The 18,130-nt window shown below is 37.1% G+C and overlaps 1 protein-coding gene across 1 annotated transcript in view; it reads left to right on the forward strand.

Annotated features, from left to right (window-relative positions):
- Positions 1-18,130, forward strand: part of LOC308513013 (histone-lysine N-methyltransferase SETDB2) — a 104,392-nt gene that overhangs the window by 27,144 nt on the left and 59,118 nt on the right. The window contains exon 6 of the mRNA XM_081082789.1: positions 11,057-11,620. Coding sequence (XP_080938915.1) covers positions 11,057-11,620 — 564 coding nt within the window. The remainder of the gene's footprint in view (positions 1-11,056; positions 11,621-18,130) is intronic.

The following is an 18,130-nucleotide window of genomic DNA, read 5'->3' on the forward strand; positions in this document are numbered from 1 at the left end:
CATATGATTTGCATTTACAAATATTAGAGATGTCATTGCAGTTTGAGTCTAAAAGGCTCATAAAAAACTCTCAGAGAAAGCTAAGTTCACAGTTTTAAAACACTTTCACTGGCCATTTCAGTAGCTGAATTCTGACTTTCTTATATACAGCATAAAGTTTTATTACCTTTTAAAAAAGGTAAATCACTCTAAATCACTAAAATAGATTGTTTTTATATAAATTGCCTCCAGACAAACTGTTCTCCACCTTATATTTAGATAATTATATTTTAAGCTTAAATGCAGGAGTTGGTTCATTCTTAAGTGTCCTGTTATCCTAGCTTATCATAATCCTTTCAAATTTTGAAACTCTTATGTTATATTTTCTTACTAGCTTTCATCTTGCACAAATATTTAAATAAGCTTTCTAGTCTTTATTGAAGCTTACTGCTAGAGACCTTTTTATTACTCTTCATAAACAACTGTTTAACCAGTTGTGAATTTATTTACCCCTATCATTGTCCTGCCTATGTTTCTCTTTCTTATTCATAAGACTATGAGAAATCAGGATTCACTGCTGTAGCATTCTATATTATTATCAAACTTTATCAACCCTATCAAAAAGTATGATTAGGTTTATTTGCACTTTTTTTTTTTTTTTTTTGTAAACTAGTCCTTGTTGGCTTTTTAAATCATAAGTATTTAAAAGTCACATGGCCTGATTCTCTCTTTTAGAATTGTTTAGGGATCAATAGTAAGCTGACCATTCTGTACTTTCTGGAATGTTCCCTTTTTTATTATTATTTTTTTAAATCCTCACCTGAGGTTATTTTTTTTTTTAATATATTTTTATTGATTTCAGAGAGGAAGGAAGAGGGAGAAAGAGATAGAAACATCACTGATGGAGAGAGAATCATTGATCGGTTGTCTCCTGCACGTCCCGCAACCTGGGCATGTACCCTTGACCAGAATTGAACCTGGGACCCCTCAGTCCGTAGGCTGACACTCTATCCACCGAGCCAAACCAGCTAGGGCCTAAGGTTATTTTTTCCATTGATTTTTTTAAAAAAAGAGGGGGCCAGAACCAGTTTGGCTCGGTGGATAGAGCGTCAGCCTCTGGACTCAAGGGTCCCGGGTTCGATTCCGGTCAAGGGCATGTACCTTGGTTGTGGGCACATCCCCAGTGGGGGGCATGCAGCAGGCGGCTGATCGATGTTTCTCTCTCATCGATGTTTCTAACTCTCTATCCCTCTCCCTTCCTCTCTGTAGGAAATCAATAAAACATATTTTTTTAAAAAGTCCAAATACTAAAAAAAAATTATATATATATATATATATATATATATTAAAAATAATAATAAAAATAAAAAAGAGGGAAAGGGAGAGAGTGGAGGGAGAGAGCGAGAAACATCAATGTGAGACACATCAATTGGTTGCCTTCCCCATGTGCCCTGGCAGGGGCTGAGACACACCAGCAACTCCTCTGTCCGCAGGCTGAGGCTCTAATTGCTGACCCAAACCGGCCAGGGCTGGAAGGTTCCCTTAAAAAAAAATTAAAAATCAGGGCAGTATTTTTCTATTTTTTATTTCTATTTAAAATTTTGATGTTTAATTTATTTGGGTCTTGAGATTTAATTTATTTGGGTCTAGAATCTTAAATATGTTTAAATAAAGTAGCATTCTAGGACCCCTTTTAAACTGTCACAGACTTCAGTTTCTTTTCATTTTTGTCTGGTCTTTCCAACTTGAGGGCAGCAGCGATAGTTATAGGTAGAAAAGACAAAAGCAAATTGTTTTTGAGCCTCCCCTTCTCTCTATAATCAGTTAACTTTATAGGATCTTTCCCCAACTGATTGTCTTGTTTCAAACGTAGCTTGACTGAGATCTTTTCATACGAAGGGATGTGTCTAATTAGGCTCAGGATTTTCTTCCTTAACCATTACGAATTTTAAGGCCACATTTCATTCTTGACCAGAATTATGTTTAAAGAATTATTTTGTATTTCCTCTGCAGATCATGAGTTTATTATTTGTTTTGCTGTTATTAGTTAAGCCTCTGGAGTCTAGCAAGTCAGTGGTCACATAGGCAAACTGGCAAACTAAATGTTGAATAACTTAAGACAGCAGTTCTTGGCCCTAACTGAGTTGCTCAATGTCATATAATTTGTCAATGGAAAACCAGAATGAAAATCTTAGATCTGATAGGAAACTGGCTTTTTAAATTTTATTCCTAAGTTTAATTTAATTTCTTTTCCATATAAGTGAGCTATAACATAGGTACATATAAAAACAAATTTAGCCCTGGCCAGTGTGGCTCAGGTGGTTGGGCATTGTCCATGCACTGAAGGGTTTCAGGTTCGATCAGTAGGTGGCATGCAGGAGGCAGCTAATCAATGTTCTGCTCTCACATCAGTGTTTCTCTCTCCCTCCCATCTCCCTTCCTCTCTCTCAAAAAATAAGAAAGACTTTTAAAAAAGTTATTTTAATGATAATTTTTACAAAAATACCTACTTTTGTGTTGTTAAGAAGCCTGGCTTTATTCTTTTTCTTAGTTGAGTAATTTTGTAGGAACATACAGCCAGCTTAAGTAGTGGTATTCATTAGAGATACACCAGGTGTATAGCTTTGGCTAATATACATGGTGAAAGTGGGCTCTTGCCCCACTGCTAAAAGACCCAGGTTTGAATTTAAGCCATTTGACTTTTTATAACACGTGCACATAAACACCCAAAAGAGCTTTTTTTTTTTTTTTTTAAAGAAAACACACACACTCCTAACCTCCATGTATTTACATACACACATACACACACATATAAGTAAAATAGGTGTTCAAGAACAGAAACTGTAACACAGCGGGCCATATGGGGACTGGATTTGAAGCTTGGAAATCAGTGCCTGAGGGTCCACATTGTTGAGATCAGTTTCTCTCTGTATGGTATCAATTGGTCCTTATGTTCCCATAAAATCTGCCCCAGCTAAACACTACGTGATCTACTGCGCATGTTACTTCATGATATTATTTTATATCTTAACTTTTTGAGAGAGATTATAAATAGCCCAGTATGAATACATGATCCAACAGATTTGCCTTTACTGAAATTAAAATGGCCATCTTTCCGACAAGAACTGAACAGAAAACAAATGTTTACTGCAGTCTTTAAGATGAATATAGTTTACATTCATTTCTTTTTAAAAAAATATTTTTTTATTGATTTTAGGGAGAGAGAGAGAAACATCAATGTGAGAGAGAGACATTGATGAGTTGCCTCCCACATCGATGCAGGAGAGAGCCAATTGATGCTTCACTCTCATATTGATGTTTCTCTCTCCCTCCCCCTTTCTCTCTTTAAAAATTAATAAAAATATTTTTTTAAAATTTCAGATGATTTGGACTTCCAAACTATAGAAAAATTAATTTAGAACCTTAGAAAAAACAACACAGTAAAATAAAGATTAGATCTCTTTCCATGACATTAGGTATCCTGGCTTCATTCATAACATTATCTATACTTTATTTTACTAGTAAATACTTAATTCTCTGCTTAAAATGTAAGCTCCTTGAGATCATTGAGTTCTCATTGTTTCCATAACACCTGCTACATAGTTGGCACTCAAGAAATCTTTGAAGGAAGAATGAATGAAAGAATGAACCTGCATAGAAAAAGGAACAAAGCATATGAATAGACAGTTCACCAAAGGAAAAATAAAAGACCAATAAACATGAACTTATGTTCAAACTCCCTATTATTAATAAACTCCCTAGTGGCAATAAACAAATTAAGAGGTAATAAAATACAATGTTCATCTATCAAATTGATTAAAATATTTAAAATAAGATTTAATTAGATTATTGTTCATATATGCTTTTGGGAGTGTAACTGGCCCAGCATTTTTGGAAAGCAGTTTTGCAATCTGTATTGATTAAAATGTGTATATCTCCTAGCACCATGATTGTAATCTCTAAATGTCATATCTCATTAAATGGATTGCTAGTCCTGTAGAGCAGCAATTTTCAACCAGTGTTTTAAAACATGCAATACCTAACTATTTAGTCAGTGACACTGACCTCCTTTCCCTTAGATTGACAAATGAAAAAAATGACAGCAGCCAACATAACAATAGCTGTCCACTATGAATGAATCATAATTATACCTACTTTTTTGTCAGATATTTTTTTGTGTGCTGCAGAATTAGTTTATGTGTGCCTTAAGATTAAAAAGGTTGAAAATTGCTGCAGTAGAGAAATGGTGGATTCCAAACCAGCGACATCTTGTGATGGAAAGCAGAAATGCTATCCAACACTACTATTTGTGTTTTGAAGATGCAGGACCAAACCTGAAGGAGCTCCCACTGGCCAAAATGACTCAATTTCAACATCAAAAGGAATAATCACTGTAATGATTTAAACACATTAAATATATTAAAAAAACCATGGGTTCATAATAATATAAAAATTAAAGTACTAATTTTAATTTTAAGTCACATTGGTAGTTGCTAGGATACTATTCATCATCATTCTGAATGCTAGGAAATAAAAAGAATCAAGCATTTATTCTGCCTTACCAATACTGTGTTTCATGATAACCTTAGTTGATAAAGAAAAGTTCTTCTTGTCGAAACCGGTTTTGCTCAGTGGATAGAGCGTCGGCCTGCGGACTGAAAGGTCCCAGGTTCGATTCCGGTCAAGGGCATGTACCTGGGTTGCAGGCATATCCCCAGTGGGAGATGTGCAGGAGGCAGCTGATCAATGTTTCTCTCTCAGCTGATCGATGTTTCTCTCTCATCGATGTTTCTAACTCTCTATCTCTCTCCCTTTCTCTCTGTAAAAAAATCAATAAAATATATTTTAAAAAAAGAAAAAAGAAAAGTTCTTCTTTATAAAAGAATTCCAGCCCTCGTCAGTTTGGTTCAGTGAATAGAGCGTCGGCCTGTGGACTGAAAGGTCCCGGGTTCAATTCCAGTCAAGGTCACATGACCAGGTTGTGGGCTCAATACCCAGTAGGGGCCATGCAGGAGGCAGCCTATCAATGATTCTCTGTCATCATTGATGTTTCTATCTCTCTCTCCCTCTCCCTTCCTCTCTGAAATCAATAAAATATATATTTAAAAAAAAATCCATCCAGAAAATTCTGGGAATGATCGAATAAGAAGATTGTTATTTTTATAACGCCCCCCCACACTCCCCCAAGAAACAGTGGACTTAGGACAGTGCTCTGTAACTGTGGTGAGAACAAGTGTTTTATTTTAAACTTCCAATTTATTGAGGAGCAATACTCTTATAAAATATAATAAAATGTGACAATGGCAAATTACTGTCAAGTTTTTAAACTTTTCCAACTTTCAATTTTTGTACTTACCATAAATTAGTAGTCCCATTGGGGACTGACACCACCATGAGTAAATGACAAACCTGTTAAGTGAAAGATTTGTGAGGAGCTTTCAGATGAATGGATTTGGCTGAAAACACCCTAACCTACTTACAAGTCTTAACATCACTAAAAGAGAATAATCGGACATTGTGTGTCACTTTATTTGACTCAATAGGAAATTTATAGCACCACCTATGAATTACTATACCCCCCCCCCCCCCCCGCCACCACCACCATCAAAATTGATCCTGAATCTAGTAAGCTTCTAGAACTGACTACTGATCTACCAGGAATAGAAGGGATAGAGCAGTGGTCGGCAAACTCATTAGTCAACAGAGCCAAGTATCAACAGTACAATGATTGAATTTTCTTTTGAGAGCCAAATTTTTTAAACTTAAACTATATAGGTAGGTACATTGTTATTAACTTAATTAGGGTACTCCTAAGGCTTAGGAAGAGCCACACTCAAGGGGCCAAAGAGCCGCATGTGGCTCGCGAGCCACAGTTTGCCAACCACTGGGATAGAGGAATGAGTTAAATGACAACACCACAATAAAGGCATCAGCCAAATTCCAGAATTCAGGAAAAGCTATAGGACAAGTGACACAATTTACTTAACTTGGACAAACAAATGTCATAAAATGAAGATGCACTGTTTGAAGGTTAAAGAGACATAAAATACAGTGAGGTCTTGACTTACAAGTGTCCCGACTAACGAGTTTTTTGAGGTACCAGCTGTCTCTCGGCCGATTTTTTGCATTGAGTTGATAGAGTAATTTGAGTTAACAGCTTCCTTAACGAGCTCGGTCTCAGAACGAAGTAAACTCGTAAGTCATGGCCCCACTGCACATCTGAATCAAATACAATGTGTGGAGATTGTTTGAATTCTGATTCAAACAAATTTTAAGATAATCAGGGAAAGGAGAATACATATTTCTAAAAAGCTTTATTTGTTAGAAATCATTACTGAATTATTTCAAGTTAAAAGAAATATGTAATGTGTAGAATTTGCTTTAAAACTCCTGTATGTTTCAAGATGGGGCAAGAGGTGGGGAGAATAGATGAAATAAAATGGGCAAAATGTTGGCTATTCATGAAGTTTGGTACCCTGGCAAAGATAAAGACAGTTAAAGCAGTGAAAACATTTTATTTAGTACCTGCTGACAATAGGGGAAAAAGTTAAGCTCCATTCCAATTTATGCTGCTGAGGTGACTGGTGTTTTAAGGGGTATGAAGGAGGGAGGAAGAGTAGGGGCTCAAGTGAAAAATTATAAAAGGGTTGGTGAGTGTGAGTACCCTTGAGACCAGCTGAGTGTGCGAGCTGGCAATTACCGAGTTAAGATTCTGTCCTTCTACAAAGACTGGAGGACAGAGGCCCTGTCCTTCCTGATGACTGCCTTTCAAAGGAATGGCTTTCAGGTCCTTGAGAAACACATTCCCAAGTTGTAGGAAATACATCCACCTTTCAGAAGCAGGTAGGAATGATTCACAGTTTTAAGCCCTTTTTAGTAAATGCTCTAAGAAAGGAAAATCAGGGGTTTATCTTCAGTTGTTGTCTAGAAGAAACAGTAAATTCTCCTGGGAGCCTCAAGCTTTCTCAGGCAGCCATTATATTGGGGGTCTGGGGTCATCCTAGAGCAGTAATGGCGAACCTATGACACGTGTGTCCGAGGTGACATGCGAACTCATTTTTTTGGTTGATTTTTCTTTGTTAAATGGCATTTAAATATATGAAATAAATATCAAAAATATAAGTCTTTCTTTACTATGGTTGCAAATATCAAAAAATTTCTATATGTGACACGGCACCAGAGTTAAGTTAGAGTTTTTCAAAATGCTGACACACCGAGCTCAAAAGGTTCGCCATCACTGTCCTAGAGCAGTGGTTCTCAAACCTGTGGGTCGCAACTCCTTTGGGGGTTGAACGACCCTTTCATAGGGGTCGCCTAAGACCATCAGAAAACACATGTATAATTACATATTGTTTTTGTGATTAATCACTATGCTTTAATTATGTTCCATTTGTAACAATGAAAACACATCCTGCATATCAGATATTTACACTACGATTCATAACAGTAGCAAAATTACAGTTACAAAGTAGCAACAAAAATAATTTTATGGTTGGGGGTCACCACAACATGAGGAACTGTATTAAAGGGTCGCGGCATTAGGGAGGTTGAGAACCACTGTCCTAGAGACGTGGCCTTATGCTGCTAGAAGCCTTGCTAGATTTTGGTTTTCTCTTGATGCAGAGGTTTGGACAGAGTCCTTATGCGCCAAAGGTTGATTCTGCAGTTCTCACAAGTACGTGGGGGATCCAATATATCAATCAGTTTTTTCTATGAGTAAAATACACTTTTATGTGTATTTTGAAAGTTTTATTAATAAAAACTTATTTTTAAATGTATATTCCTGTTGAATTAGTAATTCCTCTTTTTTTAGTAATTCCTCTTAAAGGAATGTATACTAAGGTAATAATCAGGAATTTGGTCAAAGATTTTTATGTGTGAGGATATTTATCAAAGCAGTGATAGAGAAAAATTGGTAACAAATGTTTCCAACATTAAAAGATTTATAAATAAATTTATATCCATTAGCCTATTAGATTGTCAGAAATTCAAAAGCATCAAGAGCCAATGATTGATGAGGTTTTGGAAGCAGGTATCCATAAATTGCTGGAGTGCTGACCCCATGGAGAACAGTTTGGCAATCTTAACAAAATTACTAATCCGTTTACCTTGTAACCTAATACTTCCACTTCTGGTAGTATATTCTGCACTGATATGTTTACATATATGAAATTGTTATGTACAAGGTTATTAGTTACATTATGATTTATAATAGCAAAAGATTGGAGATAATAGAGGACTGAATAAATTGTAGAGTTTATGCAGAGGATTACTATACAGCCAGAAAAAAGGATGAGGAACCTCATATCTATGCATTCAATATGGTAGCCACTAAGCTATACATGGCTATTTAAATTTGAATTAATTAAAATAAATTTAAAATTTTAAATTTAATTCTTTGGTTGCACTAGCCACATTTTTTAAAAATTCATTCTCTTTAAAAAAATCTTTATTGTTGAAAGTATTACATATGTCCCCCTTTATCCCCCATTGACCTCTTCTAGCCCGCCCTCACCCCTGGCCTTCACACCTATTGTCTGTGTTCATGGATTATACATATATGCATACAAGTTCTTCAATTGATTTCTTCCTACCCATCCACCCTCCACCGCCTTCTCTCTGAGATTCCACAGTCTGTTCCAGGCTTCTGTATCTCTGGATCTATTTTGTACATCAGTTTATTTTGTTCGTTAGATGCTACATATGAGTGAGATCATGTGATACTTGTCTTTCTCTAACTGTGCACTAGCCGTATTTAAAAGTGCTCAGTAGCCACATGTGGCTAGCAGCTACCCAATTGGACAGCACAGATATAGAACATTTCCATCAGTGCAGAAAATTCTGTTGGACAATGCTGCTTTATATAGTAAGTATAAAAATATCTCTAAGATACCTGTATTACTTTCATAATAAAGACATCTAAAGATGGAAAATATTACATAAAACAAAATTGAGGTTCTTTGTGAAAGATTAAAATTTGAGTTCCAAATACATATGTAATCTTTTCACAGATATTTTTTTTTCTTTGAATTAGTACCTGCCCTGTTTTCTTCTGTCAAGTTACCATTTTCAGATGTATCGCTATGATGCCAGATAAATTACATATTATGGAATAAATTCACTTGGTTGCAATTGTTAAGGCAAATACAGCAGCTCCTTGGGTTATGTCGGAGATCCGTTACTACAGCATGACGTGACGCGATTTTCGCCGTAAGTCAGAACCCACCTATATAAGCACCTACGTCACTCACATGGAGCACATATACAGCAGTAATGAAGTGAAACAGTAAAAAAAATTTAAAAGAAAGATAACAATTCCTGACCTTTACTTGTGGTAAATAAATAATAAAACACATAAAGCACATATGTACATATGTCGAAATGATGGAACTTTTTTTTTTTATAGATAAATGGGAGATGGCAACGTAACCATGAAACGATGTACGTTGAGTCCAACGTAACCCGAGGACTGTCTGTACAGTATAAAGGATTATTGATGAATGAATGATTTTTTGACTAGTCTTTACTAGTCTTTTTGCATGCAGAAGGCTTGAATCAGGCATGCTATGTAACCTTCCTCACCTATTTATCGAGTGCATGCTCTAAATAACTCTAAATGTTACAGCTATAATCACAGCTCTCTGGAATATTTTGAAATTAGGTTGTGATACAAGAAGTTACTTGATCTTTGTCCCAGTGCCTGGCACAAAGCTTTTAAAACCTTTGGAACTCCTGACAAGGGTATCTTTGGTGTGCTAATGAAATGACCCTTGGTGAGGGGCTCCTAGTGTCAGTATGGGGCCTGCTCGCCAGAAAGACTAAACCCTGATTAGAAACTTAAAACTTTCAGTCTTACATTCCAGCCTCCAGGGAGAACTTAATCTTTGGCGCATAGGAACTCTGTCCAAGGAGAGAATGGCTAGAGATTCAGATAATCACCAGTGGGCAGTGATTTAATCAGTCATGCTTATGTAAAAACCTCTAAGCATTAGGGTTCTGAAAGCTTCCTGGTTGGTGAACACCTAGAAGTGCTAGGAGAGGGAGGGCATGCCATGCCCCTACCCACTTATCTTACCCTATGCATCATTTTCATTTGGCTGTTCTTGAGTTTTATCTTTTACTAGAGGCCCAGTGCACTAATTCATGCACCAGTGGGGTCCCTCAGCCTGGCCTGAGGGATCCGGCCGAAACCGGCTCTCTGACATCCCCCGAGGGGTCCCAGATTGTGAGAGGGTGCAGGCCACGTCAAGGGCCCTCACCTGTGCACAATTGGGGCCAGGGAGGGACACGGGCGGTTGGCTAGCAGAGAGGGACCACAGGAGGGCGTGTCTGGCCCATCTCGCTCAGTCCAGATCGGTTGAACCCCAGCAGCAAGCTAACCTACCAGTCAGAGTGTCTGCCCCCTGGTAGTCAGTGCACGTCATAGCGACTGGTCAACTGGTTGACTGTCTGCCTCCTGGTGGTCAGTGCATGTCATAGCAAGTGGTTGAGAGGCCTTAGCATATCATTAGCATATTACGCTTTGATTGGTTGAACAGCCAACTGGTTGAACAACCAGACACTTAGCATATTAGGCTTTTATTATATAGGATTATAAACTGTAATAGTAATTAAAGTGTTTTCCTGAGTTCTGTGAGTCTTTCTACAAATTAATCAAACCTGAGGGAGTAGGTTGTGGGAACCCCAGGCTAGGTCAGAAGTATGGATACCTGGGATTTGTATTTTGCATCTGAAATGAGGACAGTCTTGTGGGACTGAGCTCTTTAATTTGTGGGATATGATACTGACCCCAGGTAGGTAATGTCAAAATTGAACTGAATTAATTATTGGACACCCAACTGGAGAAGTGCTAGAAAAAAAACACCACTTATTTGATGTCTGGAGGGCAAAGAAAAACCTTTGAGGCATATCTTTATATGGCTGCAGAATATAGTATACTCAGAGCCTGGCTTATTTTTGTGTTATCTAAGAAGAAAATAATAGGAACTAATTACCACCTTAATGTGCAGTGTTATTTTTTTTAATGGGGATTTGTACTATAAATTTGAGATACTAATAAGTAATTAATTTTAAACAGATCTATAAAAAATGAGGAATTTCCCCCTCTGGAAAGTAAAGCTGCAGACTTTAGAGAAAAAGAATCATCTTTGAATTTATCTTACAAAAGTCATGACTGCTCTGGTACCTGTCTCATGAAAATGCTACTAACCTTCAAGGGAGAAAACCCTCTGCAGCTACCAATTACGTGCCACTTCCAAAGACGACATGCAAAGACAAACTCTCATTCTTCAGCACTCCACGTGAGTTATAAAACCCCTTGTGGAAGGAGTCTACGAAACATGGAGGAAGTTTTTCGTTACCTGCTTGAGACAGAGTGTAACTTTTTATTTACAGATAACTTTTCTTTTAATACCTATGTTCAGTTGACTCGGAATTACCCAAAGCAAGAAGAAATTGTTTCTGTTCTGGATATTAGCAATGGAGTGGAATTGGTGCCCATTTCTTTCTGTAATGAAATTGACAGTAGCAAGCTTCCACACTTTAAGTACAGAAAGACTATGTGGCCACGAGCATATTATCTAAACAGCTTTTCCAACATGTTTACTGATTCATGTGACTGTTCTGAGGGCTGCATAGACATGTGAGTAGAATAACCTGACATTTCAAAAAATCTTCTGAATGTTAAGGGTACTTATTACGTCCTGCAATGTATCAGTTTGTCTATCTAAAACTGTTGACCAGGAATCTAAAATGGGAAATGCACTGTCTCACTAGCAATGGGAAAGAAAATTCTTTACCAGTTATAATACAGTGGGGCCTTGACTTACAAGTGTCCCAACTAACGAGTTTTTCGAGATATGAGCCGTCTCTCGGCCGATTTTTTGCTTTGAGTTGCAAGCTAAAATTCGGGTTACGAGCCAGCTTCAGATACCCCATCGCTAGTTGGCGCAGCGAAAGTCACAGTGAACGCCACAACATCAGCCCAGTATCACATGTCTCACTCATTCACTTTTTGGTTTGACATACGAGTAATTTAGTTACAAGCTCCGTCACGGAACGATTTAAACTTGTAAGTCAAGACTCCACTGTAATTTGAAAATTATTTTCTCAAGGATGAGTATTTTCTTTAAGCTAGTATCATAATCATAATTACAGCTAATGCCATGTAACAGTGCCAGACACTGTGACAATTGTTTTACATACATTTTCTTATTTAATTCTCACAAAAGAATTTTCATGTCCCAAATGAGGAAATTGAGAAACCAATTGTGAAATCATAGGGCAAACAAATTAAAGAGCTACAATATTAACTCATGCTTTTAACCACTATATGTTATGTTTTACTTTTTTTAAAAAAAATATATTTTATTGATTTTTTTACAGAGTGGAAGGGAGAGGGATAGAGAGCTAGAAACATCGATGAGAGAGAAACATCGATCAGCTGCCTCCTGCAGACCCCCTACTGGGGATGTGCCCGCAACCAAGGTACATGCCCTTGACCGGAATCGAACCTGGGACTCTTCAGTCCACAGGCCGACGCTCTAGCCACTGAGCCAAACTGGTCAGGGCGTTATGTTTTACTTTTACAAACCATTTCCTTGCTATTTTTTAGGAAGCTAATGGTGCTTATAATTAGTACTCTCTTGATCATAACATTGACATTCCCATTAAAAAAAATGAAGACATGTTCTAATATTTTAGGACTTTGAAATCATTTTGTTTTATGGGTGTGTAATATACATGATTTTGTGGTTATGCATACATAAAATGGAATGCATTTTATGTACATTTAATTTAATGCCAGTATACCTTCCTGTACTAGGCAAAATAATGACATGAGAGATAAAAAGAAATAAATAATATGGATAGTAATTTTCACCATCCTGTCAGTTGGAATGTGAGAAGAGATGTATAAATCTTACAAAAGTCATGTAAGATTTTGACTCCATTCCTTTAGGCCTGTCATAGAGGAAACCTGTCATTGTGCTTTTTTAATTTTCATTTTAAAATGCATTTTTTATTGTTGATAGTATTATAGATATCTCCTATTTTCCCCCCCTTCCCTCCCTCTACCCAACTCCTACCACCCACCAGGTCTTCACTACCCTATTGCCTGTGTCCATGAGCTATGCGTATAAGTATATAAGTTCTTTGGTTTCTCTGTCCTCGTCCCCTCAACCCCACATAGAGGTATGTCAATCTGTTCCATGCCTCCCTGCTTTGGGTCTTATTATGTTGGTCAGTTCATTCTGTTCATTAGATTCCACAAATAAGTGAGATTATGTGATATTTGTCTTTCTCGGTTTGGCTTATTTCACTTAGCATAATATTTTCCAGGTCCGTCCATGCTGTCCCAAAGGGTAAGAGATCCCTGCATAGTATTACAGGTGCATAGTATTCTATAGTGTAAATGTCTCATAGCTTTTTTAAAAAATTCTTTATTGTTTAAAGTATTACATAAGTTCCCATAGCTTTTTTATCCATTTATTTACTGATGGGCACTGGAGGTGTTTCCAAATCTTAGCTATTGTAAATGATGCTGCTATGAACATAGGGGTGCATATATTCTTTCTGATTGATGTTTTGGGGGTTTTAGGATATATTCCAAGAAGTGGAATCATTGGATCCAAACAAAGTTCCATTTTTAATTTGTTTTAGGAAACTCCATACTATTTTTCATAGTGGCTGCACCAATCTGCAGTCCCACCAGCAGTATACTAGAGTTCCCTTTTCTCCACATCCTCACCAGCACTTGTTGTTTGTTGGGGTTTTTTTTTTAATGGTAGGCATTCTGACAGGTATGAAGTGATATCTCATTGTGGTTGTAATTTGTATTTCTCTGATGATTAGTGACTTTGAGCATTTTTTCATGTGTCTCTTGGCTATTTGTATGTCCTCTTTGGAGAAATGTCTATTTGGGTCTTCTGCCCATTTTTTAATTGGATTGTTTGTCTTCTTTTTGTTGAGTTGTATGAGTACTTTATATATTTTGGAAATTAACTCCTTATCAGATGTATCATCTCCAAATATGTTCTCCTTCTCAGTGGGTTCCCTTTTCAATTTGGTGGTGGTTTCTTTTACTGTGCAAAAGCCTTTTATTTTGATGTAGTCCCATTTGTTTATTTTCTCCTTAGTTTCCTTTGCCCTAGGACCGTGGTCGGCAAACCGCAGCTCGTGAGCCGCATGCGGCTCTTTGGCCCCTTGAGTGTGGCTCTTCCACAAAATACCAACTTCTGTGCCTGGACCATGAAGTTTCAATCGCACTGTACATGCATACCCGCACGTGGTATTTTGTGGAAGAGCCACACTCAAGGGGCCAAAGAGCCACATGTGGCTCGCGAGCCGCGGTTTGCCGAGCCGCAGTTTGCCCACCACTGCCTAGGACAGTGATGGCGAATCTTTTGAGCTTGGCGTGTCAGCATTTTGAAAAACCCTAACTTAACTCTGGTGCCATGTCACATATAGAAATTTTTTGATATTTGCAACCATAGTAAAGCAAAGACTTATATTTTTGATATTTATTTTATATATTTAAATGCCATTTAACAAAGAAAAATCACCCAAAAATTTAGTTTGCATGTCATAGGTTCGCCATCACTGGCCTAGGAGATGTATCCGTAAACATATTGCTACATGAGATGTCATGAGATTTTCCTGCCTATGTTTTCTTCTAAGATTTTTATGGTGTCATGCCTTATATTTAAGTCTTTTATCTACCTTGAGTTTATTATTGTGTATGGTGTAAGTTGATGGTCTTCTTTTGCATGTGTCTGTCCAGTTTTCCCAGCACCATTTATTGAAAAGACTGTCTTTACTTCATTGTATGTTCTTGCCTCTTTTGTTAAATATTAACTGACCATATATGGTGTGGATCAATTTCTGGGGTCTCTGTTCTGACCCATTGGTCTATATGCCTGTTCTTATTCCAGTACCAGACTGTTTTGGTTATAATGGCTTTGTATTGTAGTTTGATATCCAGTATTGTGATCCCTCCTACCTCATTCTTCTTTCTCAAGATTGCTGCAGCTATTCGGGGTCTTTTATGGTTCCATATACATTTTCTGAGTATTTGTTCTAATTCTGTGAAGTATACCATTGGTATTTTAATAGGGATTGCTTTGAATCTGTAGCTTACTTTGGGTTATATAGACATTTTAATGATGTTAATTCTTCCAATTCATGAACATGATATATGGTTCCATTTCTTTGTATCTTCCTCTGTTTCTTTTTTGAATGTTCTGTAGTTTTCTAATTACAGGTCTTTTAGCTCCTTGGTTAAGTTTATACCTAGGTATCTTATTTTTTTGTTGTTACAATGGTAAATGGAATTGCTTTTTAGTTTCTTTTTCTGAGATCATTATTGGTGTATAAAAATGCCATCTATTTGTGGATGTTGATTTTGTATCCTGCTACCTTGACGAATTTATTTATTTATTCTAGTAGTTTCCTGGTGGAGTCTTTAGGGTTTTCTATGTACAATATCATGTAGTCTGTGAACAATGATAGTTTTACTTCCTCCTTTCCAATTTGGATGCCTTTTATCTCTTCTTGTCTGATTGCTGTGGCTAGGACTTCCAGTACTATGAATCAGAGTGATGAAAGTGGGCATCTTTGTCTTGTCCCTGTTCTTAAGGAAAAAGCTTTTAGTTTTTGCCCATTGAGTATTATGTTGGCTGTAGGTTTGTCGTACATGGCCTTTATTATGTTGAGGTATGATCCCTCTATTCCCACTTTACTGAGAGTTTTTATCAAAAACGGGTGCTATATTTTGTTGAATGCTTTTTCTGCATCTATTGTTATGATCATGTGGTTTTTATCTTTCAATTTGTTTATGTGATGTATCACATTTATTGATTTGCGAATATTCTACCAGCCTTGCATCCCTGGAATAAATCCTACTTGGTCATGGTGTATGATCTTTTTAATGTATTGCTGGATCTGATTTGATAATATTTTGTTGAAGATTTTAGCGTCTGTGTTCATCAGGGATATTGGACTGTAATTTTCTTTTTTTGTAGTGTCTTTATCTGATTTTGGAATTAGGATAATGCTTGCTTTGTACAAAGAGCTTGGAAGTGGTCCTTCCTCTTGAATTTTTTGGAATAGTTTGAGGAGGAAAGGTGTTAGTTCTTTCTTTGAATGTTTGGTAAAATTCACCTGTAAATTCATCCAGTCCAGGACTTTTGTTTGCTGGAAATTTTTTAATTACTGCTTCAATTTCATCAGTTGTTATTGACCTCAGGTTTTCTGATTCTTTCTGATTGAGTTTTGGAAGATTGTATCTTTCTAGGAATTTGTCCATTTCACCCAGGCTGTCGGGTTTGTTGGCATATAGTAATTCATAGTATTTGCTTACAATCTTTTATATTTATTTGGTGTCTGTTGTTACATCGCCTCTTTTCATCTCTAATTTTATTTGCTTGGGTCCTCTCTCTTTGTTTCTTTTTTTTTTTTTAACATATTTTATTGATTTTTTTACAGAGGAAGAGAGGGATAGGGAGTTAGAAACATCGATCAGCTGCCTCCTACACACCTCCTACTGGGAATGTGCCCGCAACCAAGATACGTGCCCTTGACCAGAATCGAACCTGGGACCCTTCAGTCCACAGGCCCATGCTCTATCCACTGAGCCAAACCGGTTAGGGCTCTCTCTTTGTTTCTTGATGAGTCTGGCCAAAAGTTCATCAATTTTGTTTATCTTTTCAAAGAACCAGCTCTTGGATTTATTGATCTTTTGTACTTTTTTTTTTTTTTTTTTTTTAGTTTTTATGTCATTTATTTCTCCTCTGATCTTAATTATTTCCTTCCTTCTGCTTCCTCTGGGCTTTTCTTGCTGTTCTCTTTCTAATTCACTTAGTATTAGATAGTTTATTAGTCCTTTTTCTTGTTTCTTGAGGTAGGCCTGTAATGCTATGAACTTCCTTCCAGGACTATTTTTGCCGTGTTGCGTAAGTTTGGGGTGGTTGTGTGTTAATTTTCATTTGTTTTCAGGAAGTTTTAAATTTCTTGCTTTATCTCATTGGTAACCCATTTCATTGTTTAATAACGTGTTATTTAGCCTCCCTGTATTTGAGTGTTTTTGAGGTTGTTGTTTTTTTTAAATATATTTTATTGATTTTTACAGAGAGGAAGGGAGAGAGATAGAGAGTTAGAAACATCGATCAGCTGCCTCCTGCACACTCCCCACTGGGCATGTGCCCACAACCAAGGTACATGCCCTTGACCGGAATCGAACCTGGGACCTTTCAGTCCACAGGCTGACGCTCTATCCACTGAGCCAAACCGGTTTCGGCGGTTGTTGTTTTTTTAATTGTACTTGATTTCTAACTTCACACCATTGTGATCTGAGAAGATGCTTGGTATTATATCAATCTTCTTGAATTTGTATAGACTTGTTTTGTGCCCTAACAGGTGGTATATCTTTGAGAATGTTGCATGTGCACTTGAGAATGCAGATTCTGTTGGTTTGGGTTGAAGTGTTCTGTAAATATCGGTTAGACCCATCTGATCTAGTGTGTCATTTTTTTAAAATTAATTATTTAATTTATTTATTTATGAGAGAGAGAGACAGACAGACAGACAGACAGACAGAAGCATTGATTTGTTGTTCCACTTGTCCATGCATTCATTGGTTGCCTCTTGTATGTGCCCTGACTGGGGATCAAGCCCACGACCCGAGCAAGTGCCCTTGACCGGAGTTGAACCTGGGACCCTTCAGTCCACAGGCTGATGCTCTATCCACTGAGCTAAAGTGGCTAGGGCTAGTGTCATTTAAGGCCCCTGTTTTCTTGTTAATTTTTTGTCTAGAAGATCTATCCAGTGATGTCATTGGGATGTTAAATTCCCCCACTATGACTGTATTGCTGTTGATCTCTCTCTTAATGTCCATCAAGATTTTTTTAATGTACTTGGGCTCCTATATTGGGTGCATATATGTTTATAAGAATTCTATTTTCTTGTTGATTCATTCCCTTTAGAATTATGAAGTGGCCTACTTTGTCTCTTATTATGGCCTTTGTTTTGAAGTCTATTTTGTCGGATATGAGTGTTGCAACTCCAGTTGTTGTTGTTTTTCTTTTCTCCTTTCCATTTGCATGGAACATATTTTCCCATTTCTTCACTCTCAGTGTATCTTTTGTTCTGAGGTGGG

This window comes from Myotis nattereri, assembly GCF_964212035.1.
Source record: "Myotis nattereri genome assembly, chromosome: 2".
NCBI classification, from domain to species: Eukaryota; Metazoa; Chordata; class Mammalia; order Chiroptera; family Vespertilionidae; genus Myotis; species Myotis nattereri.